The following is a 25709-nucleotide window of genomic DNA, read 5'->3' on the forward strand; positions in this document are numbered from 1 at the left end:
TGTTTATTAGGCGATTTTCAAACTGATTTTCCACTTACCTATGTTTGTTGTCTGCTTGATTTACAATCGATTTCGCGTCCTTTTATAACTTAATCTTCAGGTTCTTAGGCTCAGTTATCGAAATGATATACACCAGCAAGTGCTAGGGACTTGAGAAAGTAACTTGTCTCACGTTAATACCACTGCACAACAAGAGATAGTGCTGCTCCGGTACAGACAGCAGTTGCTTGACAGTGTGGGAGTGGAATGGCGCGGCACCTGGAAACTTACTCCAACGCTGAAATACACGGGACCGTCTGATTCTCCTGGGAAAAACTTCGAAATCGTGCATGGATTCACAGTCAAATTCTCGCTACATGTGGACCAAATGAAATGTCTCGCCCTTCCGTAATGAAATGGTGCTAAAAAATTCGACAAGGTTCGCAAAGAAGTGGGTGACGCTAATTAGCGAGTGCAGGTTTTGTACCGAGCGATTTCCATACTTTCTGCAAGCTTCAGCAGGACGTCTGGGTGGATGGAGGGGGGAGGGGGTTTAGAGGAGAAGACGTATGGCTCCGTGACTGAGGAGCACATTTCTGTCGTTAATAGGAACTGATCGATTAATCGAAAATTCCGACCGTCGTTTATGGAGACTTGGTGATTGCGCTGAAAAATAGTGTCCTGTATCTGCGTTATTTTGACGTGTAGTACAGCTTTCAGTAATAGTTACTCGGCATGCCATAATGATGTGTAACTTACTTTCTGAAGTCCACTCGCCGATTTTGTTGCTGTATTACGACATCCTCTAAGGTAATAAACATAACTCATATTTACTCGCATTTACTATATTTAATATTTACGTTTACGAAACTAAAGGTTCTGAAACGTCCCCTTTGAGAATTAAGAACGACAGTGCTGGAAAAACTGTTCCGTTATTTGATACAGAAACAGGTGAGTAAAACTGAACGTACTCAAGACAGTTTTCCCTTTACTTATTGTGATCAACACTAAACTGACACACAATATTTTTAGAGCAACCCAGTCTGATTTTCAATAAAGAATGACCCTGACTAACAATAACAGATACCTTTCATGAACCACTTACCTCACAAAAATCTTCGTTACTCGAACTATTGCAATACAGCGAGCGCCAATACTGCCAGCTAAATAAAAGATTCTAACTATTGAAGGCACTAACTACTGATAGGCACAGTTAGCAAATGTAAGATTTTGGTAGAGAACAAACTATGTATTTGCCTTAATACCGTTCAAAAGTCATAATATATAAATATCTATCAGTTCATGACATACATCTTTACAAATTTCCTTTTTCTGGCGGACATACGTCCAGATCGTCCGCTTATAGTAACCTGTCAAAACTCTGGCACCTCTCTCTTCACATCCAGTACTGCTGGCGGCTCACCTCCAACTGCACAACACTACGCTCTGCTCAGATCCAACTGCCCAACACTACAATAGTGAATATTCCAACAATGCCAACCAGCCACAGACTGCACACAGCGCATTCAGCGATTTTCATACAAAGCGCTACGTGACGTTACCAAAATAAAAACCGAAACAGCCTACTGACATTTCTTGTGGTACAGCAATGAAAGGCCTCGTTTTCGATTGCAAATAAAGTAAACAATAAACACATTGAAGTGGAAAATTAGTATGAAAATCGCTTGTATGCCACGAAACTGCAACCGAAACGTTTCTGCTGTGTCTCAAGGAATGTGAACGTATGGCATTACTCACGTTGATTCGTCCACTAGAGACGAACATTCAACTCAGGGGCCTCCTTTATGTTATTCCAAACTGTAGTAATCCGCCTCTCATCTGTTTAACAACGAGATGTGGCAAATGTACGCCTGTGACGAGGTACATGCGCTTCACGCCTCTGAACACATGCAATACCGCTACGTGACGTAGCTGCACCCCAATTGGTGGAGAAACTTTTAATTGGTTGAGCCGGATCGATATGTAAGTGAAATAGTTTTCGATAAGGGTCGTCAACTTCATTTTATCCAGCGGGAGAAGGTATAAAGAGTGTTCAAGGGAAAAGGTGCAAAACGTAACAACCAGACAGGTTGAAATTTGCATATGCCGCTTTGGGGTGACGTAGTGAGACATCTAGGGACGCGTAGCGCATACAAGGTGATGCTCACAGTCTTTTCCGACGTCCACGGTCCGATACTCATCGAATTCCTCGAGCACGGAAAAACCATTAACAGTGAGGTGTACTGTGGGACACACTGTAGTTTACGCAAGTCCATCAAGAGCAAACGGCCTGGGCTGCTCGCGAAGGCGGTGATTCTGCTCCACGATAATGCGCCCGCACACTTGTCCAAGGTCACACAGAGTGTAATGGCCAAGTCCAAGTGGGAGCAGCTTGAACATCGGCGCAACAGCCTGGACAAGTCATCCTGCAACTTTCATGTGTTTGGTCCTCTGAAAAAACATCTCAAAGGGAAGCGCTTATAACTCGGACGACGAATTAATGGACACAGCGGGTGATTGGCTCCTGTCAGTCATAGGAATTCTGGGAACAGGGAAACCTTCGGCTGTCGAAACAGTGGGATGGTAGAGCTCAGACCGCTGGTGATAACTTTTGAATAAAGACATCAATTACACCGACGGTGTTGTTTCATCCTTTTTCTTTTGAACGCCCCTCAAAGAAAACTAGCAATCCTTACGATGCTCTGCAGCAGTGACGCTCAGTGGTAACATGTCGTCTGGTCTGTAGAATGACGTTTATTGCTACATCAGGTCGATGGTCGTGTCGGAATACGCCGTCATCTAGGCGAGCCGGTACTCGAAAAGTGCACCGCGACCCGGATGCAGGGCGTTGGGGCAGTATTATGCCGTGGGTGACTTTCAGCTGGGCTTCAATGCGACCTGTGAGAGTAAACGATGACAACATGACAGTTGTGGACTACGTGAACGTCACTGCGAAGTAGATGCGCTTCTTCATGTCTGATGTCTTCGCTGAGGGCGATGGCGTCATACAGCAGAGGTAGTGTCCGAGTCATAAGGCCAGAATCATGCTACAGTGCTTGGCTACCAAATTCGCCTGATCTCAATCTGATGGAGCATATGTGAGACGCCCTGGGATGCCAGCTCCGCGCGACCAAACCCCCAGCCCATAATATACGGGGAATGCGTGGACATCTGGAGGAACACACCATCGGAAACCTACCAAGAACATGTCGAATCCATGTCAAGCAGAAGCGCTGCTTTATTACGTTACAGAGGTGGACCAACAAGGTATTAAGTAGATGGTAATAATATTTTGTGTCATCAGTGTGTGTCCTTATACCGTTAAGGCAAGTTGGGGAACGTTTTACCCCAGATTAAATGACGAAATCATTGAAATTGTTGAGGGGATAATTTAAGGATGTCCGCGGTTTGCTGTCGCACAGCGATGCCAGAAGTCCTGTCGACTTCTGTTCAGCCTTCCCACATACGATCTTGAAATGTCGTTTCTCTGACACTTGTAGTGTGGAGTCAAAAAGCGCCTAGCTTCTTCACACGCAAAATCTTACGCACGATACGTAATACCTGTTTATACGAAATGCTTGGCCTGCCATCGCAACCGTTTCACTACTCCTAATAGTGATAGCATGAATTCTACCTCTTGAGCAGAAACGTCAATGGGACGGACGCAACACACCAAATTTGCAGTGTTCTCACGTCCGTGTCATTTTCATTCACCGACTAACATAGATTCTGAATGCTGAAAAAGAATCGTCAGGAACTCCATTTCGTTCGGCGACCACAATTCCCTTTGTAAAATAAAAATGTTTTTTCGGTGCACCGTAGAAGCCTTATGCATCTCTACGAACCGCGTTACACCTGTCGATTAGCTGCTGGTTTATGGGAAGATGTCGAACTTGACTGACTGTAGGAGGATACAAGATTACTTAGACAAAAGTTTTATTGGTCTGATGAATGGCAGATAGCTCTAAATGTAGAAAAATGGAAGTTAATACAGACGAATAGGAAAAATAATGTTCTGATACAGTTTTACAGTGTCCTGCACGACATAGTCATGTCGTTTAAATACCTCGGCGCACATTGCAAAGCGATGTGAAATGGAACGAACTTGTGAGGATTGTGATAGGGAAGGCGAACTTGCGTTTATTCGGAAAGTTTTGGGAAAGTGTGGTTTATCTGCAAAGAAGGCCGCATATAGGACATTAGATCGACCTATTCTTGAGTACTGCTGAAGTGTTTGGGATCCACACCAGGTCGGATTAAAGGAAGACATCGATGCAGTCCAGAGGAGGCTGCTGGATTTGTTACTAGTAGGTTCGAACAAGATATAAGTGTTAGGGAGATGCTTCGAGATCTCAGATGGGAGTCCATGGAGGGAAGGCGACACTCTTTTCGGGGAACTCTACTGAGAAAATTTAGAGAACCGGGATTTGAAGGTGACTGCAGAACGATTCTTCTGCCTCTAACATACATCTCACGTAAGGACCACGCAAATAAGATCCGAGAAGTTAGGGCTCATACGGCGGCATACTGACATTCGTTTATCCCTCGCTCTATTTGCAAGTGGAAGAGGAAAGAAAATGACTAGTAGTGGTCCAGTGTACCCTCCCTCATGCACCGTACGGTGGCTCGCGGAGTATGTATGAAGATGTAGATGTAGATACAAGAATTATGTATATTGGTACCCAAGCTCCTTAACAACATTTTCCGATATTTCGTTAAAATTTATCGGATTTATCAACCAGCACCCGTAGGTAGTGGGAAGTCAATGGCTGGAGACCCGTTGCATTTAGCTGGCCCTTTCTCCCCCCTTCTTCTCTTCTTCCTTCATTCCTTCTGGCTGCTGACAGAGTCTGTGATGTTCAAGCTTCTTCAACTTCGCAGACCATGTTTAACTCAAAGCAGCGACAGTGAAGTGGGAACAACAAGGGCGTGATCGTTCGTGTACCACGGCGGGTGACCGTGTGCAGATAGCCACGGGGCAGCGCGTGCTGGCTGGGGTGCCGACCGGAAGTACAGAAGGCCGCCCTGCGGAGCTTCCGGACTACTCCCCCTCCTCTACTGACGCCACAAGAAGCCGTGGCAGCTGCTCTTCAACGTGACTCTGATAAATGCACGTCACATAATTACGCAGACTGTCCGAGGTTTGCAATACCATTATTATTCACACGACACTATCTTGATCATAGAGGATGCATGTTCACCAGTGCATGTATCTCTGTAGTCTCTAGGTAATTAAGAAAGCGAATCAATCAGAACATGAAATGGTTTACACGTACACGTTAGTTTTGATGATTAATTTGGATGTTTCCGAAAAGTTCTGGCCGAGCGGTTCTAGGCGCTTCAGTCTGGAACCGCGCGACCGCTACGGTCGCGGGTTTGAATCCTGTCTCGGGCATGGATGTGTGTGATGTCCTTATGTTAGTTAGGTTTAAGTAGTTCTAAGTTCTGGGGGACTGATGACCTCAGCTGTTAAGTCCCATAGTGCTCAGAGCCATTTGAACCACTGAACCGAAAAGTTCTCAACTCACATCATATTTTCGTAAGCCAGGCGAAAACCCAGTTTTCTGGATTCGTCATCAAAATACATCTCAGACTGAGTGACATTTTTAAAACGGCAGAGTTGATGTTTTACCATACAACCTATCTGTCGAAGAATATTCTTGTGACACCACTGTAAGAGCCTCATTCAACTGCACAACAGTTCAAATCCGATTAAAAGTAGCTGACATTTACGAGGAATACACTACGAGCAGCGTCCAAAAATACTGCAGTAATAGGTAAGTTTGACACTAATCGAAGGAAAGAGCAGCAGTGAAACTTTTATCTGCTCCTGTTTGCCACGTTGGTAGCAAAGAATAGCAGTGAGCACGTTTATTGCACAATGAAGTTCATTGCTGTCAAATACTAGCATCAAATGCTAGGTTCGACTTACCAGCAATTCTCAATGACCAATGGAATAATTCTTGACCTAAGACTGCATCAAAATATGGTGGTACTCGATTATTTTGATGCAGCATGGGTCACTGAAAATGTCTGAACAGCAGAAAGCGGTTCATCCATTGAAATATTTTATGCATTTGAATGAAGTGAACTTACCTGTTTCTTCAGTGTAAGAAAAGGGTTCGACCACACAGAAAACGGAGCTGAGTAGATTGCACAGTTGATAGCGGAAGTGGTCCTGAAAGATTCATGCTGATGCCAGATCTGTTTACTTCACTCTTACTTACAGTGTGAGCTTAGTTTTATGACAATCACAACGTACACCTCAGGAATATCTACAATCTTTTCTGAGTTAACAATTTAATCTCATGTGGAGTTTTATTGAATACTATCTCGGATGAATTTAAGAATTTGGCAGGTGTGCTTCAAAGGTCTTTCAAATCGTGTTTTCGGTCAGTGCCTTCATGCCTCTATGTGCAGGCAGATTGAGACAATTTATGATACTCGGTGGTCCGTATGATCAATTAAAATGTCCCAGAGTTTCTCAGAGAAGATGAAAACGTTGCGGAGAAAAAGGCTGCGGTGATGAGGTGGATTTGCAATTCATAAAAGCACAGAATTTTAATGTGGTAAAAGTTTAATCTCGCCAGCAAGTGAAAATTTAAATTTGACTCTTAAATGAATTAAATTGCAGCTTAAAGAGCTGGTAAGCTACGAAGCGCTTGTTAGAATCCCTAACTGAACAGTCAAGACTGGTAGCAAGAGAACTCATGTTTACTTTAAAATTGAGTAACTCTGAAACACTGTGTACGTCATTGGTTTTTAGCCACGCAAAAAAACAATACCAATTAGAAAATGTTTCGTGGGAAGGTACTCTGAAACAAACGAAATCTATAAGACCTTGCAGCCAGTATGTTTCATTGTTCTTCAACTCATCCGAAAAAAACTCGCGGAGAGGTAATTTCAATCTCTGTATTCTTAAATGATTATCTCTGCTAGACATTACACACGCTAATTGGAAAGTGCATCTAGTGAGTGCAGCGTTACAGCACGTAAGAGCGTTTGAAAGTAAGTTTGTATGAATCTGATAGACAAATTTTTGATACTGTTTCAAGTAGAGACTGGTTCGTGACTGTCAACAGAACGTAGCTTGTAATACTAGTGGAAATTTTCCGTAAATCACTTCAGGGGATTGAGACAAAGTCTCCTAAGATAAGATCGTAGCCTAATCCTTTCCCCAGCCTTAACCGAATTTGTATTCTGTAGCCAATGATCTCGATTTCGACGTTTTCCAGTAAAGTGAAAAACTTAGCTATCGACAATATGAGTTAAGGATAATTTCAAGAGTATGCCACGGTTACAGTACGTCTTCGAGTTCTATAGCTTTCCAGGCACAGTTTATATCTACTTACAACAATGGCGGTATGCACATTACGTAAGATCTATGTTCCTAGTTACACTTGAGGAGCTTCATTATAGACAAGAGCCGGTGCAATGGGAGCTATGGCTTGCTCATTTCAAAGGCAACCTCGGTCGATAGCGACAGCTGTCGTTGCTAAACTGTATTTCCGGCTGGGAAATTGTGTAGCTCAACGCCATATCACATCTTCTACGTACTCGTGGGCTTAGAATCTGAACATGGTGATGCTCACGCGCTTTTCATTCATTCAAACATTGTATTCGATCGGTTCCTTTATGAAGAAGACAGGACTTGTTCTAATCCGCTCTGATTGTAATTATGTAATCGCAAAGACTTTTGCATCAGAATGTAAAAAGGGAATGCATAGTCTTTACAGAAATAAGTTTTACTTCTAGTATTGTAGTTGTGAACCCTAAATTCCCTCTTATTGCTAATTACGATGCCATAAATACCTCTTTCTCATAATATCCATTCTTTTTATCTCAAAAGCAAATGCAGTTTCTTCTCTTAACTGCACTTTCAGATTGTCGTCAGCAGTAAACCTGAACTTGAAGGTCGCTCGATAATTAATCTAAAACTGATCGTAACTAAGCAGTCAAATCTAAAGTGCGCGACAGAAAATACTGCATAAACAACTCATACATTTTCCTCATTTGATATCTTGTAAGGAATCTAAAGTGCGCGACAGAAAATACTGCATAAACAACTCATACCTTTTCCTCATTTGATATCTTGTAAGGAAGTGTTACGGCACAGTTTTTCCAAAACTGCTGCATAAGCTGTTGTATAAAACATCGTCGGACATTTTGCCACCTCAGTACAAGGTAAAACCTCGACCTTTCGACGATTCGTTGGCCCTGACAAAGAAGATGGAGGTAATTGATGAAAGCATGAGGTTTTACCACGAATTGACGTGGCAAGAAGTCCGAGAATGGTTTTATATAACAGTGTACCCGCGAAGGCTTTTGTCCTCATGCAGCATAACCTTGTTAATAAACCATTATTCAGATGAGAATACCCGATCCATTTAATTATTAACGCTACAAATTTGCTGTCAGGGAGCGCGAGAGGACCACGAGAGCGCTCCTGCTGTCTTACGACATCGTACCCCAGACCATAACTCCAGGTGTAGGTCCAGTGTGTCTAGCACGCGCGCAGTGTGGGTGCAGTTACTCAACTGGCCACCTCCATCACTGGCACCGAGACAGCTTTCATCAAAAAACACCACAGACCTCCTCCTTGCTCTCCAGTGAGCTCCCGCTTGACACCATTGAAGTCGTAAACGATGTTGATTTGGGGTCAGCGGAATGCACGCTACGAGGTCTGTGGCTCGGAGCTGTCTTCGAAGCAACAGATTTCTTACAGTTCGTTGTGTCACCGTGGTGCCAACTGCTGCTCATGCTGCTGCTACAGACGCAGTAAGGTGCGCCAGAACCATACGCCGAACACGATGGTCTTCCATCTCAGTGGTGCCACGTGGCCGTCCGCAGGCCGGTCTTCTTGCGACCGTACGTTCTCGTGACCAGCGAGCGCCAGCAATCATGTACAGTGGCTACGTTCCTGCCAAGTCTTTCTACAATATCGCAGGAGAAACATCCAGGTTCTGGTAGCAGTATTACTCGACCTCGTTCAAACTCAGTGAGCTGTTAATAGTGACGTCTTTGTCGCCTTAAAGACGTTCTCGACTAACATCAACTCACTACAGTCCAATCTCAAAGATATCTAACGCTCACGATCGTTACAACATGTATTTAAATCAAATCTTATTCGTATCCTCATAGAGGCTCTACTAGTGCCACTTTTATGCGATTGGCGTGTGATTTAAATGGACATTCTCTTTCAGATGCAGAAACACGCCTACCAACTTACGTTTATGTCGCACTACTCCTTCTTGGGCTGTGTTTTTTTCCGTCAATGTACCAATGATGAAAGTTGAAATTTTTCCGGATCGGGTCTTGAACCCGGATTTTCTCGTTTCTCACGAACGGGCGTCTTGATCTCCACGGACATCCGGACACGACTCTGACCACGTAAAATTTCCAACTTATCCACACACTATTGACGTCGTGCCCCTGCCCATTACCCTCATTACTTGCAGCATATTGCTGATTCCCATAAGAGGTCGAATGTATTGTGCATTCTCACTGAAGGCATCATAGGGCCGCCTCGCCAGAGTGGTCTGTTCTCTCGGACATGTTCGATCTGCGCTATGAGAAAATATGACACTAACTGTATCTGCCGAGACGCTTGAATTGCGTGCACAACTGCCTGATTGGCTAACTTCAATGCTAATTAACTCGAAAATTGGGCAACGAATCCAATATTTTTCTTAAGAATTATTTCTCAGTAAAAACTACCTTGCAACACCCCTAAAAGCTTTACAGACTGTTTCTAAGCATCCTGTGTATGTACAGGATGCTGGAAAACAATTTGACCAGAAGTGTAGAGCAGAAAGACAGCACCAAACGGAGAACTTCGAGCATACGAACAAGGCATTGTAGTTGAAAATTTACAGCGCTACGTGACTGACTTCAACTCTGAAACTTGTTTATGTCTGACAGATGTAAACAATTTTCACTCTGCTCACTGACTCTCCAAATGGTTCAAATGGCTGTGAGCACTATGGGACTTAACTTCTGAGGTCATCAGTCTCCTAGAACTTAGAACTAGTTAAACCTAACTAACCTAAGGACATCACACACACCCATGCCTGAGGCAGGATTCGAACCTGCGCCCGTAGCGGTCGCGCGGTTACAGACTGTAGCACCTAGAACTGCTCGGCCATACCGGCCACATCGCTTATATCTTGTCAGCGTATTCAGTGGGTGCAGTAGCTCGACTAGAGTAGGTACCAACGAGTGAGTGAGCGAGTGAGTCTTGTGAAGCAGCAAAATGGAATATGCTTTTAACATGGAATGAGCTAAGTGAAATGCACTTGGCTTACGGCGCTGGTCCTGGCAATGCAAGGGGGGCTCATAGGATTTACCAGGAACGTTATTCACATCGCAGGCAGGCTCAGAAAAATAATTTTGCGTCAACTGACAGACGTATGAGAGAGATAGGATCTTTTCGGGCTAATAAGCGTGCTACAGGCAGAAGACGCACTGTTTGTTCCGCTGAGTTCAAAATGGTTCAAATGGCTCTGAGCACTATGGGACTTAACATCTGAGGTCATCAGTCCTCTAGAACTTAGAACTACTTAAACCTAACTAACCTAAGGACATCACACACATCCGTGCCAGAGGCAGGATTCGAACCTGCGACCGTAGCAGTCGCGCGGTACCGTTGAGTACCAAGTAGATGTGTTACACCGCATAGAGCAACATCTGAAGACAAGCAACAGACGAATCGCTGATCAACTTGGCATGGGCAGGCGTCACGTGTGGAATGTCGTTTCTGACATTGGTCTACATCCTTTCAAGAGGCAAAAGGAAGACACTGTGGGTTTGACTGGTTCCTACAACGAGAAGCACGACAGCCACATTTCCATGCACGGGTGTTGTTTACGGGCGAGGCTTGCTATACCCGTGAAGGCATTTTCAGGTCACACAACAGCCACATTTGGGCAGTACAAAATCCTCGTGTAACGTAGGCGTCCGTAGTCATCAAGAGCAATCCACTGTGAACGTGTGGACGGGAATTACGAATGACTCACTCGTTGACGCCTACATGTTAACTCAAAGATTAAATAGTCACATATACCATGTGTTTTTGAGACAAGTATTGCCTGCACTCCAGGATGATGTACCGCTTGGAATTAGCCAGAACCTTTGGTTCCGACATGACGGCGTAGTTCCACATTTTGCACAAGCTGTCCGATATCGTATAGACAGGACATTTGCTGACAGATGGATCGGACGCAGTGGACAAATCCCGTGGCTTCCACGTTCGCCAGACTTGAAACCGCTGGATTTTTTTCCTCTGGGGCATGAAAGATGCAACATCCACTGAAGATGAAGAGGACTTGGTCGATCACATTAAGGCAGCAGCAGAAGTGGTTCAGACGACTCCTGGTGTATTTCAGAGAACACGTCAATTCCTACATCGCTGCTATGTTCGGTGCCAGCTTGAAAACGGTGATCAATTTCAACATTTGTTTAATTAAGTGGCTGCAAGCCTGTGTACAAAAGCATACTCATTTTTCATTCACTTTGACCTTTTTAGGAGACGTTGTAACATGAAACATGGACACGTGATTGCTTTCATTTCTAAAGAAGTGCTGTGTGGTACAAGAGCAGCTAAGAGTGATACACTTGTCTGTGGTGCTTTAAGTTTTTCTTGTTCTCATGGTGACGATTAGTTAGTCCAAACATTTTGTTTACACATATATTTTCTTTGCATTACTTTTCATTTTGAATAAAGACGTCCATGTGTTCAGATTTCAATTACGATCATGTAACGTCGAAAATATGCAACTACTACACTTAACTCCTACACCAAATTTCCCGTTTGATGCCGTCTTTGTGCCCTAGATTTTTGGTCAAATTGTTTTTCCACCCTCTGTATACACAAGGTGGTCAGAGACAGTCAGAAAATCTTGTAAATATTTTGCGGAACAGGCTATGATGAAAAATAATTGTTAAAAAAATATTCGAAACTGTGCACTGTTTCCGAGTTAATTAGCATTGAAGTTAGGCCAACACACTCGTAAATTCAAGCAGCCTACAAGAGGCACTTCGTTTTTGTATGCACTGATGCATCGTGTATACGGATGGTGTTAATATCTTCAGCATCAGCTAAGGCCTGAAAATGTTGCGCTGAAGCACCGAAACTGGTAGCTATAAAATGAATGACATCGTAAGGACGGCTGCAGATGTTTTGTTTTCTTGCGTCTTCCTCGTTTGCTTTTCTCAAACCGAACAAACAGTTTTTTCTTGTGTTGATTCTTTTCAGTTAGTTGCTCTTCACAGAGATATCACACATGTAACGTTCGAAATGAACGATACTTTTAGTTTTGACATGTAATGTTGGCTGCAGATTAATATTTCGACGACTGTGAACGTAGCTCATGACCGAAACCGGTCGGAATAAAATGCAAGTAAAGTCAGCATTTGCATGTCACGCATTTTATAAAATATGTACAAACTAATAGCTGTCTCAGAAAGACGATTAAATAAAATGGTATTTGTAATAGGACAATATGAAAACGGAGTCTCTTATTCGCGATTAATAACTTAGCTTGGTAAAATATGGCTATGGAGCTGTGCATCCGTAATGCTCTTTTGCCAACGATGGTTGAAACTCTCTTTTATGTTAAAATTTTACACAAACAGTAAATTTTAGCACGAAATCAGTATGCAATTATGCCGATTAAAAAAAACTTTATAGAGATATCTCGTTCATCCCTGTACGATGAAATAATATAAATGATTGTAGAATATTACACCAATCTCCTTTTATTTTGGACGGCTGCGTCGCACTTCTACGAAAAGGAGCGCTTTACGAACACCTCAGTCGTAGCACAAGTTTTGCCTTGGTAACGTCGCTAATGGCGAGTACTGTTTGTAATGGTACTTTAATTACGTAACCATTACGGCACCTCACCTCAACCTCTCGGTACCAGCAATATTCTACTGTGTTTCTGTAAAATAGTTAACATATTTCTGTGACAACATTCAGATTTGATTTCATTAATGTAGAGGTACTTCGATACATCGATATGTATATATTGCAATGCAATGATATTATTCTTATGTGTATTCTTTCTTTTGTCACTATGATCTTTGACGTACTTGAACTCTGATTTTTGGGCGCGTAAGCGGGTTATTAGAGGGTCAAGCTTTGGTCGTCATGTTAAAAAGGCGCAAATTGTAGTCAGTTTATGAAATGTGAACTTTAACAGTGAGGAAGATATTTTCAAGTATGTTTTATATTGTGAAGTGATGTTTTGGAACGAGTTACGTGATATTGCAACAAAAGTAATAGAAAAGAAGTGTAACTTAAATTCGGAGGGCTGATTACTTTTTTACATCACCATTGTCCTAACTTGCAGAAGTTTAATCTTCAAGAATGGTTTATGAAACACATCTATAAAACTTTTGAATATCAAAGAATAACACCTAGGCTTCTTTGCATCCGAGCTTGGAATCATCACTACCTAGATTTTCGACGATTGAGCCATGAGTTCACAACGAGACCAGCGTGGGAAACACGAAAAGATGAGTGCCTAGTTTATACATTATTTCAAGAAATGACTTTATTAACTGTGCTCTAATGACATCTGCCACATAATATAACTTTGTTGTTGCCCGAAAATGCAATATTTAGCAGCGTGAGCAACACTACAATCATAATTAATTTTTGACCTTTGTTGTGGTAGGGTTGTTAGATGTTCTTGCGCTGCAGTTGGAACACGGGAGTAGGGCGTTTAGCGTGTTTACAGGGAGCAGCGGGCGCGGTACTCACCACAGAAGGGCGGGTCCCCCTGCCAGGAGCCGCGAGGCGAGCACGTCAGCGTCGGAGACCTGCAACACACCACCACCACTCTCTGCATAAGCGCCGCAGTGTTTGTGGCTTTAGCTTCAGCACAATACATAATGCATGAGGCCGGCAGGCCGGCGACCGCTGCGTGCGGCAGGTCCCGTAACTACACGCTGCAGCGTTTTCTACTCGCTCAGATAAGCAACTAATGTTCTGTCTACATTCAGCACCAGTAATTTGCGACCATCACTCGCCGAAGATGATGCCTGTAGCGTTGTGGACTTACGAAACTGCACAGCAGTTCAAAGTTGAAACTCATGGCTACTGCGCCGTTTATGGGTATTTGTACTACAGGAAGAAACTTGCCTCCGTAGTCGTTTGGGTTGTGGCCGAGCGGTTCTAGGCGCTTCAGTGTGGAACCGCGCGACCGCTACGGTCGCAGTTCGAATCCTGCCTCGGGCACGGATGTGTGTGATGTTCTTAGGTTAGTTAGGTTTAAGTAGTTCTAAGTTCTAGGGGACTGATGACCTCAGTTGATAAGTCCGATAGTGCTCAGAGCCATTTGAACCATTTTCGAACCTGCGACCGCAGCAGGTTTTAATTAGAAGTCGCTACGTTACAGTAGCACTATTTTAATTATATAGTGAAACATATTAATGTACAAGGACTGTTCAAAAAGTATCCGAGCGTATTTTTTACTGTTGAAATCAACAACGGTGTTGGGACCCGTGTTCTCTCTACGTTGTAGGCACACGTAGTGCTTGACTTTTTTGACGACTGCGGAAACAACAGGTCGCTGGCTAGCCGTTGACAAGTGAACATGTGTAAGTGGCTGTCGTCGTATTTTGTGCTGTACGAAAAATGATAGAAAAGGTGGAACAACGTTACTGCCAACAAATTTTATTTTAAGTTTGGTGATTATCAAGTTAAAACAATCTGCAAGATTCGACAAGTGTTTGGGGACGAAACAATGGGCACCACACAGATAAAGGAGTGGTTCAACCGCTTCAAAGATGGCCGCTCGTAAGTCAAGAGCGAAGCACTTTCAGGTAGGCCCCCAACAACCACAAATGAGGTTGTTATTGATCAGTAAGGACCATGGTGATGGAGCAGGGACGAATCGCGATCGGAGAACTTCCAGACGAGGTCAAAATTAGTATAGGATCCATTCATTCCATTTTCAAAAAGTGGCTCTAAGCACTATGTGACCTAACATCTGAGGTCATCAGTCCTCTAGACTTAAAACTACTTAAACCTAACTAACCTAAAGACCATCACACACACCCATGCCCGAGGCACGATTCGAACTTGAGACCGTAGCAGCAGCGTGATTCCGGAGTGAAGCGCCTAGAACCACTCCGTCACAGCAGCTGGCAATTCCATTTTAACGAAACACTCGAACCTTGGGAGGATCTCAGTAAAATTTGTGCCAATGTTGCTAATAACTGAGCAGCTTCTTTCGGAGGTCGCACAGGCTATCCCAACTTTCTTAACACACTGGTCGCTGATGACGAGTCCTGGTGTTATGGGTACGACCCAGAAACAAAGGTCCAGTCATCACAACGGAAACCGAGACGCAAAAAAGCGAGACAGGTCCGCGGCAATGTGAAAGTCATGCTGGCCGCCTTTTTTAACACCAGTGGCGTGATCCATCACAAGTGCGCTGTAGGAGGTATTAATGTCAATAAGGCATACTAGGACGAGATTCTGCATCGCCTTCCTGAAGCAGCGAGGCGCAAACGGCCGGACTTGTGAGCAGCGGGCAGTTGGCTCCTTCACCACGGTAACGCACCCGATAATGGTTCTCACTTAACATAGAGTTTATTGGTCAAACACAACATGGCTATGTTTTGTGAGCCTCCCTATTCCGCTTGCCCAGCAGCAAGTGACGTCTGGATTTTCCCTAAACTGAAAAAAACTCTGGAAGGGACCAGATTTCAGAACAGGGAAGACATACAGAATTCGACGGAGCAGCTGCGCGCCATACCAAAAGAGGCTTGCCAACGATGCTTCCAGCAGTGGCAGCGCCGTTGGGAGAGGTGTGTAGAGGATGAAGGAGACTACACTGAAGGTGACTAGTCTCAAACTATTGTGTCCGAATAAAGAGTGATTTTATAAATAAGAGTCGGATACTTTTGGAACAGCCCTCTTAAATCTCAATAAGCATGCAAGATAGGTATAAGGTAAAACAAAGACGTAAAATGACACGATATCGTGTTAGCGTATGCGCACTAATACTAATACAAGGAAGGATATACGTTCTGACATTTTGTGCGCCCTGTAGAGTGTGGCGGGTTAGGCAAGGATAGAGGGAAATTTAGGAGCACAGAAATTTAACGCACTTGCAGTTGGGAAATAAATAAGTAGGGAGGCAGAGAAGCCAAGGCGAAAAGACTGTAAATAAACTGAAAAAGAAGTGGCAGTTGGAACGACTGATTCGGCATGTAGAAAAGTCAAAACAATCTTCGGTGAAATGAAAAATAAAGAAGGAATGAGAGTCTACGTAGAAGACATAGGGGATTTAGTATTTAGAACGAGAGTTTAATAGAGTTTCGGAAGAAGTGCGATCAAATAATGCAGAAGGGATACGTAACATTACTTCACGATTCAAGATTCCTGAAATCATGGGGGAGCGGACGGGGGGGAGTGGCAACCAAGCGACTATTCAAGTTAGTGTGCAGAACCTATGAGTTTGGACGTATGCCATCAGACTCTCCGAAAAATATCATCCACACAACCCTGAAGACAGCAAGGAACAGATAAGTACGAGAAATGAAGCACGATAACCTTAATAGCTCATGCATCCAAGTTATTGACAAGAATAATTTACAGGAGAATGCAAAAGAAAATTAATGACAAGTCAGATGCCTGTCAGTTTGGAAAGGACACCGGAGAAGCAGTCCTGACGTTGCGCTTGATAGTGGAAGCAAGACTGAAGAAAAATCAAAACATGTTCATATGATTTGTTAGCCTAGAAAAAGCGTTCAACAATGTAAAACGCTGGAGGATGTTCGAAATCCTGAGAAAAATAGTAGCAAGCTGTAGGGAAGAAGTGTAGTATGCAATGTGTACAAGAACCAACAGAGAAAAATAAGACTGTAAGACCAAGAATGAAGTGCTCGGATTGAAAAGAGTGTAAGAAAGGGGTGCAACCTTTCACCCCTACTGTTTAATCTATACACCGAAGACGTGTTGGCGGAAATATAAGACAGGTTCAACAGTCGGATTAAAAGTCAGGGCGGAAGGATATCAATGATAAGATTCGCTGACAACACTGCAGTCCTCAGCGAAACTGAAGAAGAATTCCAGGCCCTTCTGAATTACATGATCAGTGTAATGAGTACAGAATATGGACTGAGAGTAAAACGAAGAAAGGCGAAAGTAATGGAAGTACCAGAAGTTGCTGAGCAGGGAGCAGACGAAGTGAAGATATTCTGCTACTTTGAAAGTAAAATGAAATATCAAGAACGAAGCAAGGAGGGAAAAAAGTGGACAAGACGAGCATTATTGGCTAACGAGAAGTCTGTTGATATACCTAAATATATGTAAATATATGAAAGAAATTTCTGAGACTGTCCGTTTCGAGCACAGCTTTGTATGGTATCGTATCACCGACTATGGGAAAACTCGAAAAGGAGAGAATCGAAGCGTTTGAGATGTATTGCTGTAGAAGTTGTTGAAAAGTGCGTGTTGGATAATGCGTAGGGAGGATCTCAGCAGAATCGGTGAAGAGAAAGAAACGTATGGAAAATCACGAGTTAAAAAACAAAAAGAAGCTCTTCATGTGGGAATCTACGCTAAGATTAGAATCTGAGGAACAGCATATGTAGACTTATTACCTGCAGAGTAATCGATCAGTTAATTATCTTCGTTCGGCGGCGGGAGTCGATATAAAAAGGTTCTGCTATTTAATCTAAACACTGTTTTTTCGATCATTTATCTGGCTCGGTACATATATGAACGCATGGGCATGAATTTTATCAAACGTCTATAACCCCCCCCCCTCCACCCTGTGATGCCACACCCACAGTAGGTGCCGATATCATGTTTATTATGAGCAATCGGGTATAAACAAGCAAATTAAGGGACCTAAGCTAAAATTAACATACAAAAGTCAGTTGTTATCAAGTACTTAAATTTGAATATTAGTTTTATAAGCGTGATCTAAGTAATCGAGAGACATCAATAACGTAATGGTGTTTCTCGGGTATTATATTATTCTCCCTGATTTTTCCAGCTCAGTTGTTACACTGAGGTGATAAAAGTCGTGGAACAGCGATATGAACACGTACCGTAACAGTAGTATCACGTTCACAAGGTATCAAATGGGAGTGAATTGACGGAGCTGTCATTTGTACCCAGGTGAGTCATGAGAAAAGGCTTCTGACGTGATTATGACCGCACGGTGGGAACTAACAGAGTTTGAAAGCGGAATGGTAGTTGGAGCTAGACGCATGGGACATGATGTTTCGTAAATAAAATAGGTAATTTAATGTTCCAAGATACACATGTGAAGGGGGCGCAAAGAATACCGAGAATACCATATTACAGGTATTACCTCGCACCACTGACAACACAGTGGCCGACGGCCTTCGTTTAACGATCGAGAGCAGCGGCGTTTGCATGAAGTTGTCAGTGCTAACAGACTAGCACCAGTGCGTGAAATGACCGCAGAAGTCAATGTGGGACTTACGACGAACGCTTCCATTAGGACAGTGCAGCGAAATTCAGCATTAATAGGCTATGGTAGCAGCCAACCGACACGATTGCCTTTGCTAACAGCACGACAGTGCCTGCTGCGCCTCTCCTTGGCTCGTGACCATATCGGTTGGACTCTAGACGATTGGGAAAACGTAGCCTGGTCAGATGAGTCCAAATTTCAGTTGGTAAGAACTGATGGTAGGTTTCGAGTGTGTCGCAGACTCCACGAAACCATGGACCCTAGTAGTCAACAAGATATTGTGCAAGCTTTTGGTGGCTCCATAATGGTGTGGGCTTTGTTTACATGGAGTGGACTGCGTTCTCTGCCAAAATGAACCAATCATTGACTGGATATCGTTATTTTCGGCTACTTGCACACCATTTGCAGCCCTTTATGGCCTTCATATTACCAAACAAAGATAGAATTTTCATGGATGACGACGCGCCATGTCACTGAGTCACAATTGTTCACGACAGGTTTGAATTACATTCCGGACAATTCGAGTGAATGATTTGGCCATCCAGATTGCCCGATATAAAAACCCATGGGACACAATCGAGAGGCCAATTCGTGCACAAAATCCTGCACTGGCAAAACTTTCGCAATTATGGGCAGCTATAGAGGTAACATGGCTCAATGTTTCTGCACGGGACTTCCAACAACTTTTTGAGTGCATGCCAAGTTGGGCTGCAGCACTACATCAAGCAAAAGGGGTTCCGACACGACATTAGAAGGTATTCCACGGCTTTAGTCAATTCAGTGTAAGTTACCAGTTATTTTCACGGTTGCGATTTGCCGGCCGGAGTGGCCGAGCGGTTAAAGGCGCTACAGTCTGGAACCGCACGACCGCTACGGTCGCAGGTTCGAATCCTGCCTCGGGCATGGATGTGTGTGATGTCCTTAGGTTAGTTAGGTTTAAGTAGTTCTAAGTTCTAGGGGACTTATGACCACAGCAGTTGAGTCCCATAGTGCTCAGAGCCATTTGAACCATTTGAACGGTTGCGATTTCCATTAAAACTAAACCCTTTTGCAAAAGAAGCCTGGGTTCATGCACGTAATTCACCACCAAAGTAGAAGTGGCCGTAAACAAAGTCTCCGGACCCTACAAACATTACATCACAGAGCAGTTCCTTCATGAAGTTGTTGAAAAGAGACCCAGTTAAGCTGATCACGTGAATTTCCTCCACTTGGGTTAGTAGTCTGTTTTTCTGTGGATAGGAGTCTTCAAACACAACCCAGAGAGAACCGTCATCGTTAATATTTTAGCTGGACTTCGACAACACAACACGCACTTCCGCGATTGTTATAGTCTGCCGTCAAGCAACATGGACCTACAGTTTAGGGTTATCGAAGCGTCAGGATAATAGAATAATTATTTAGTTTGTTTTATTACTCGTGGGCTGCGGTACTACACGTACTAATTTAACGATGGTGTCACCGATCGATGATCGTCGCCGACCTTAGAGGTCAAAAAATGGTTCAAATGGCTCTGAGCACTATGGGACATCTGAGGTCATCAGTCTCCTAGAACTTAGAACTACTTAAACCTAACTAACCTAAGGACATCACACACATCCATGCTCGAGGCAGGATTCGAACCTGCGACCATAGCGGTCGCCCGGTTCCAGACTGAAGCGCCTAAAACCGCTCGGCCACACCGGCCGGCACCCTTAGAGATTAAGGTGTCGTTCGGATAACAGCCAAAACCTTCTACTGCCTGCGAATCTTGACCGTCAGTATCTCTCTCTCTCTCTCTCTCTCTCTCTCTCTCTCTCTCTGTCGCTCGCTCCCCTCATTATTTCTTGATACCTATGAGTTTGTGCAATACCATCACTCATTTATCCTTGGGACAGTGAGTCATGACAAAACAAGTCCATCTAATATTCAAGATCTGTGAGACAGGCGAAATACCCTCTGACTTAAGGAAGAATATAATAATTCCAATTCCAAAGAAGGCAGGTGCTGACCGGTATATACGCTACAGAAGCACCGGTTTAACAAATCACGGCAAAAAATATTGACACGAGTTATTTTCGGAAGATGGGCAGACTGATAAGAAGCCGACCTTGAGGAAGATGAGTTTGCATTCCGGAGAAGTGTAGGGACACAGAGGGTAGTGCGGACCATAAGACTTACCTCAGAAGATAGGTTGAAGTAAGACAAACCTACGTTTATAGCATTTGTACAGGGAGCGAAAGGTTATTACAAATTGTACAGAAATCAGACTGCAGTTATAAAATCGAAGAACATCTACATATACATAACTACACTGCAATTCAAACTGAAGTGGTTGGCAGATAGTTCATCGAATCACCTTCAAACTCTTTTTCTACCGTTTCACTCTAGGACGGCGCACGGGAAAAATGAAAACTAAAATTTTTCCTTGCGAGCTCTGATTTCTCTTATTTTCTTTGCGATATCATTTCTTCTTATGTAGGTTGGCATCAACAAAATATTTTCGCTTTCAGAGAAGAAGGTAGTGATTCAAATTTCTCGAGATCCTATCATAACGTTTCACTATTGCCGCCCCATTCACATACCATGTCCGTGGCGCTCTCTGCCCTGTTTCTCGATAATATATATATATATATATATATATATATATATATATATATATATATATATATATATATATTACTTGCTATCAGACTACCTGTCACAAAACAAATTTACGTAATTTAGATAGACACTGTAATGACTATTTCAACATGTGAAACGCCAAACTGCCTATACACATCTATAATAGGAACGCCAAAATGCAGCGTAAGCAGGAAATTAATAATGAGCCGTCCATAAAACGCGAATAATCCATTGCTGTCAGCCACCAACACAACAATTTACAGTTAAGAAAAAAAATTAGTAATATTTCATCATACAAATTGCTGTGTCGTCCGAACAAGACACAGCCAGGGAAAGAGCACCACAGGCGCAAAGATTTGAGCTGGTGCTAGAGCCTTAGAGATTCGCCACTTGTGCGAGCTCCGCCAGCGCCTCGGGCGGCGCTGAGGATGAAGATATCGACTTCGCCTCGGCCAATTACCAGCCGAGTACAATCCATCAATGACCGAATGACGACGGACAGAAGCCTACTCGGAAGATAGAAGAGCAGCTCTCGCCCACTTGGTTATAGATCATCGTCCACGGCTGCCTTATACAGGGAACGTCGTCTAGTGAACACTTAGAAGTGAACAGGCAGTTTTGTAAACTGCGTTTGCTATGAAGTTTACCTACGATTATTTGCACCGAGTCATTGAGAGTCCCTTTTGTGTTATAACAAAAAGAATTTTGTACTACTCGGTTCCGAGAGTTCCAAAACCTGTACAGAAAATTGGAATAGAGATCAACATAAACATCATTTCCAACCTTTTTATTGCTCATGAAAACCACACATTGCATGTTGTACTACCATGCAGCGGGGCTTCAGATGTGGTGGTCCAGATTGCTGTACGCACTTGTACCTCTAATACCCAACAGCACGTCCTCTTGCATTGATGGATGCCTGTATTCGTCGTGGCATACTATCCACAAGTTCGTCAAGGCACTGTTGGTCTAGACTGTCCTACTCCTCATCGGCGATTCGGCTTAGAATGGTTGGTGGGTCACATCGTCCATAAACAGCCCTTTTCAATCTATCCCAGGCATTTTCGATAGGGTTCATATCTGGAAGACATGTGGGCACTGTAGTCGAGCGATGTCGTTATTCCGAAGGAAGTCATTCACAAGATGTGCACGATGGGGGCGCGAATTGTAGTCCATGAAGACGAATGCCTCGCCAATATGCTGCCGATATGGCTGCAGCATTGACGTATCGTATAGCCATTACCGCGCCTTCCCTGACCACCAGCGGTGTACGTCGACCCCACATAATGCCACCCCAAAACAGCAGGGAACATACATCTTGCTGCACTCGCTGCATAGTGTGTCTAAGGGGTTCAGCCTGACCGGGTTGCCTCCAAACACGTCCCCGACAATCGTCTGGTTCAAATGGTTCAAATGGCTCTGAGCACTATGGGACTCAACTGCTGTGGTCATAAGTCCCCTAGAACTTAGAACTACTTAAACCTAACTAACCTAAGGACAGCACACAACACCCAGCCATCACGAGGCAGAGAAAATCCCTGACCCCGCCGGGAATCGAACCCGGGAACCCGGGCGTGGGAAGCGAGAACGCTACCGCACGACCACGAGATGCGGGCACAATCGTCTGGTTGAAGGCATATGCGACACTGATCGATGAAGTTAACGTGATGCCAATCCTGAGCGGTCCATCCGGCATGTAGTTGGGCCCATCTGTATCGCATTGCATGGTGTCGTGGTTGCAAAGATGGACCTCGCCATTGACGTCGGGAGTGAAGTTGCGCATCATGCAGCCTCTTGCGCAGAATTTGAGTCGTAACACGACGTCCTGTGGCTGCACGAAATGCATTATTCAACATGGTGGCGTTGCTGTCAGGTTTCCTCCGAGCCATAATATACAGGTAGCAGTCATCCACTGCAGTAGTAGCCCTTGGGCGTCCTGAGCGAGTTATGTCATGGACAGTTGCTGTCTGTCTGTATCTCCTCCATGTCCGAACAACACCGCATTGGTTCACTCTGAGACGCCTGGACACTTCCCTTGTTGTGAGCCTTTCCTGATACAAAGTAACAATGCGGACGCGATCGAACCGCGGTATTGACCGTCTAGGCATGGTTGAATTACAGACAACACGAGCTGTGTACCTCCTTCCTGCTGGAATGACTGGAACTGATCGGCTGTCGGACCCCATGCGTCTAATAGGCGCTGCTCATGCATGTTTATTTACATCTTTGGGCGGATTTAGGATTTAGTGACATCTCTGAACAGTCAAAGGGACTGTGTCTGTGATACAATATCCACAGTGTACGTCTATCTTCAGGAGTTTTGGGAACCGGGGTGATGCAAAACTGTTTTTGTTGTGTGTATATGCAGTCTTGCAGACTTCAGTATTCCACAAGACATGAAGGTAAGTAAACCTTTTTAACTCATTTGTGTGACTTTGTTGCTAATTTGTTGGAGTGTTGTAGAACCTTCGTTCTCGTATCCTGTTACCTGACCCTGGGGCATAGCTGAGTAATAGTGGTAAGGATAAATTGTCTTGGCCGTGTACTGCACCAGAAACCATTTCTCAAACTCACAAACTCGCCCTACCGTAACAACAGTGGCAATTGAGCCTCCTAAGCAGGAGCGACGAGGCCTTTACAAAACTAATTGCTCGATATATCGATAACAGAATCGTAAATATGCCGCAACAGTAAAAATTAAAGACAGAGCCGTCTACACAAAGCGAATAAGTCTTGTGCGTCCGTCAGCAAAGGTGAAATATCGTATTCTGATCTTCATTTACGTCTTAAACGTAGATATTCGGCCAAAAACGTATGTGTAAAAAGCGCTTCGTATTTTCTTATTTTCTGGCTAACTCATTAGCTCACAAACACTTGTCTCCAATTGGTTGCTACCAACGATACAAGAGCAGGCCTTGCCAACATTTGCGCTGTACCGCGAAGAAGAACAGCACGTCGACGGCCCATAGTGCCGCCGGCACTGTACTGCATACGGCGAGAAAGGTTCTGTCACAGCTAACAGCGCTGTTTTCAGCTTTCAATCGCGAAATGTTAACGAGTGCCACAACAGTGACCGAAAGCCATAGCTGCGGCAACACTGAGACGTTGCCATAGAAACAAAATCGCGTTACGTGACTGGTCCTGGCAGACGCGCGAAGATGTTGCGCCGAGTCAACTTTTATTAGTGAGGGATGCCTCTCGGCGCCAGCAGAGCGCGCGTCACTTACCCGAAGAGCTCGTATCCGGGGTCGCAGGAGTAGGAGGCGGTGGTGCCCGGCGCCAGGCCTCCGCTGCTGAGAGCGACGCGCGCGTTCAGCGGCACCGCCGGGTGGCCGCAGCGGGGGCCGCCGTCGCCTGCAACAGCAACAACAACAGCAACGCGTCAGTAGGTGTCGCCGACAGCGAGGGCTGTAGCAGGCGCTCCACTGGCCCACTTAACAGGCAACTAGCTCATTCATTCTCTACACCCGTTCAGAAATAACTACTCTGTATGAACGGTTTTAGTGTGTCGGACTTAAGACTATAAGATTTAAGACACTTTAATAGATATGTGTGTCAGGAAGACTTTTTCTGAAAGTATTTGTATGGAGTGAAGCCATGTTAGTCGTGTAACCACTCAGCCAAGGGCCGTGCTTTATGAATACGTGTTCTATCGTGTTGAAAAATGCAATCAACATCCCCGAATAGCTCTTCAGTAGTGGGAAACAAGAAGGTGCTTTTAAAACATCAATGAGTTCTGTGCTGTGATAGTGCCACGCAAAACAACAAAGGGTGCAAGCCCCCTCCATTTAAAACGCGACCACACCGTAACACCAACGCCTCCGAACTTTACTGTTGGCACTACACACGCTGGCAGATGACGTTCACCGGGCATTAGCCATACCCATACCCTGCCATCGGAACGCCACATTGTGTACCGTGATTTGTCACTCCACGCAACTTTTTTCCACTGTTCAATCGTCCAATGTTTACGGCTCCTTACACCAAGCAAGAGGCCGTTTGGCATTTGCCGGCGTGATGTGTGGCTTATGAGCAGTCGCTAGATCATGAAATCCAAGTTTTCTCACCTCCCGCCTAACTGTCATAGTACTTTCAGTGGATCCTGATGCAGTTTGGAATTCCTGTGTGATGGTCTGGATAAATGTCTGCCTATTACACATTACGACCCTCTTCAACTGTCGGCGGTTTCTGTTAGTCAACAAACGAGGTCGGACTGTACACTCTTGTGCTGTACGTGTCCCTTCACATTACCACTTCACTATCACATCGGAAACAGTGGACGTAGGGATGTTTAGGAGTGTGGAAATCTCGTGTACAGCCGTACGACACAAGTGACACCCAATCACCTGATCACGTTCGAAGTCCGTGAGTTCCACAGAGCGCCCCATTATGCTCTCTCACGATGTCTGATGACTGCTGGGATCGCTGATATGGAGCACCTGACAGTAGGTAGCAGCGCAATGCACGTTATACGAAAAGCGTATGTTTTTGGGGATGTCCGGATACTTTTGATCACATAGTGTAAGATCTTTGAATGCGATGCTATGATTGTCAAGCAAAACACGTTTACAGGTGTAGAGAGTCTTTTGTAGCGCATAAGTAATTATATAGTTTTATACAGATAATACGTTCTTTGTAGTGAAATAATGATCCGTCTTGTATCCGCCA

At 44.2% G+C, this 25709-nt stretch overlaps 1 protein-coding gene across 1 annotated transcript in view; it reads right to left on the minus strand.

Moving 5' to 3' along the window:
• LOC126184735 (CUB and sushi domain-containing protein 3) overlaps positions 1 to 25709 on the minus strand; it is a 556957-nt gene that overhangs the window by 231866 nt on the left and 299382 nt on the right. Inside the window, exons 2-3 of the mRNA XM_049927276.1 lie at positions 24269 to 24395; positions 13745 to 13803 (exon numbers count right to left, since the gene is read on the minus strand). Of these exons, the coding sequence (XP_049783233.1) occupies positions 13745 to 13803; positions 24269 to 24395 (186 nt within the window). The remainder of the gene's footprint in view (positions 1 to 13744; positions 13804 to 24268; positions 24396 to 25709) is intronic.

Source organism: Schistocerca cancellata, chromosome 1 (genome assembly GCF_023864275.1).
Source record: "Schistocerca cancellata isolate TAMUIC-IGC-003103 chromosome 1, iqSchCanc2.1, whole genome shotgun sequence".
Classification (NCBI taxonomy): Eukaryota; Metazoa; Arthropoda; class Insecta; order Orthoptera; family Acrididae; genus Schistocerca; species Schistocerca cancellata.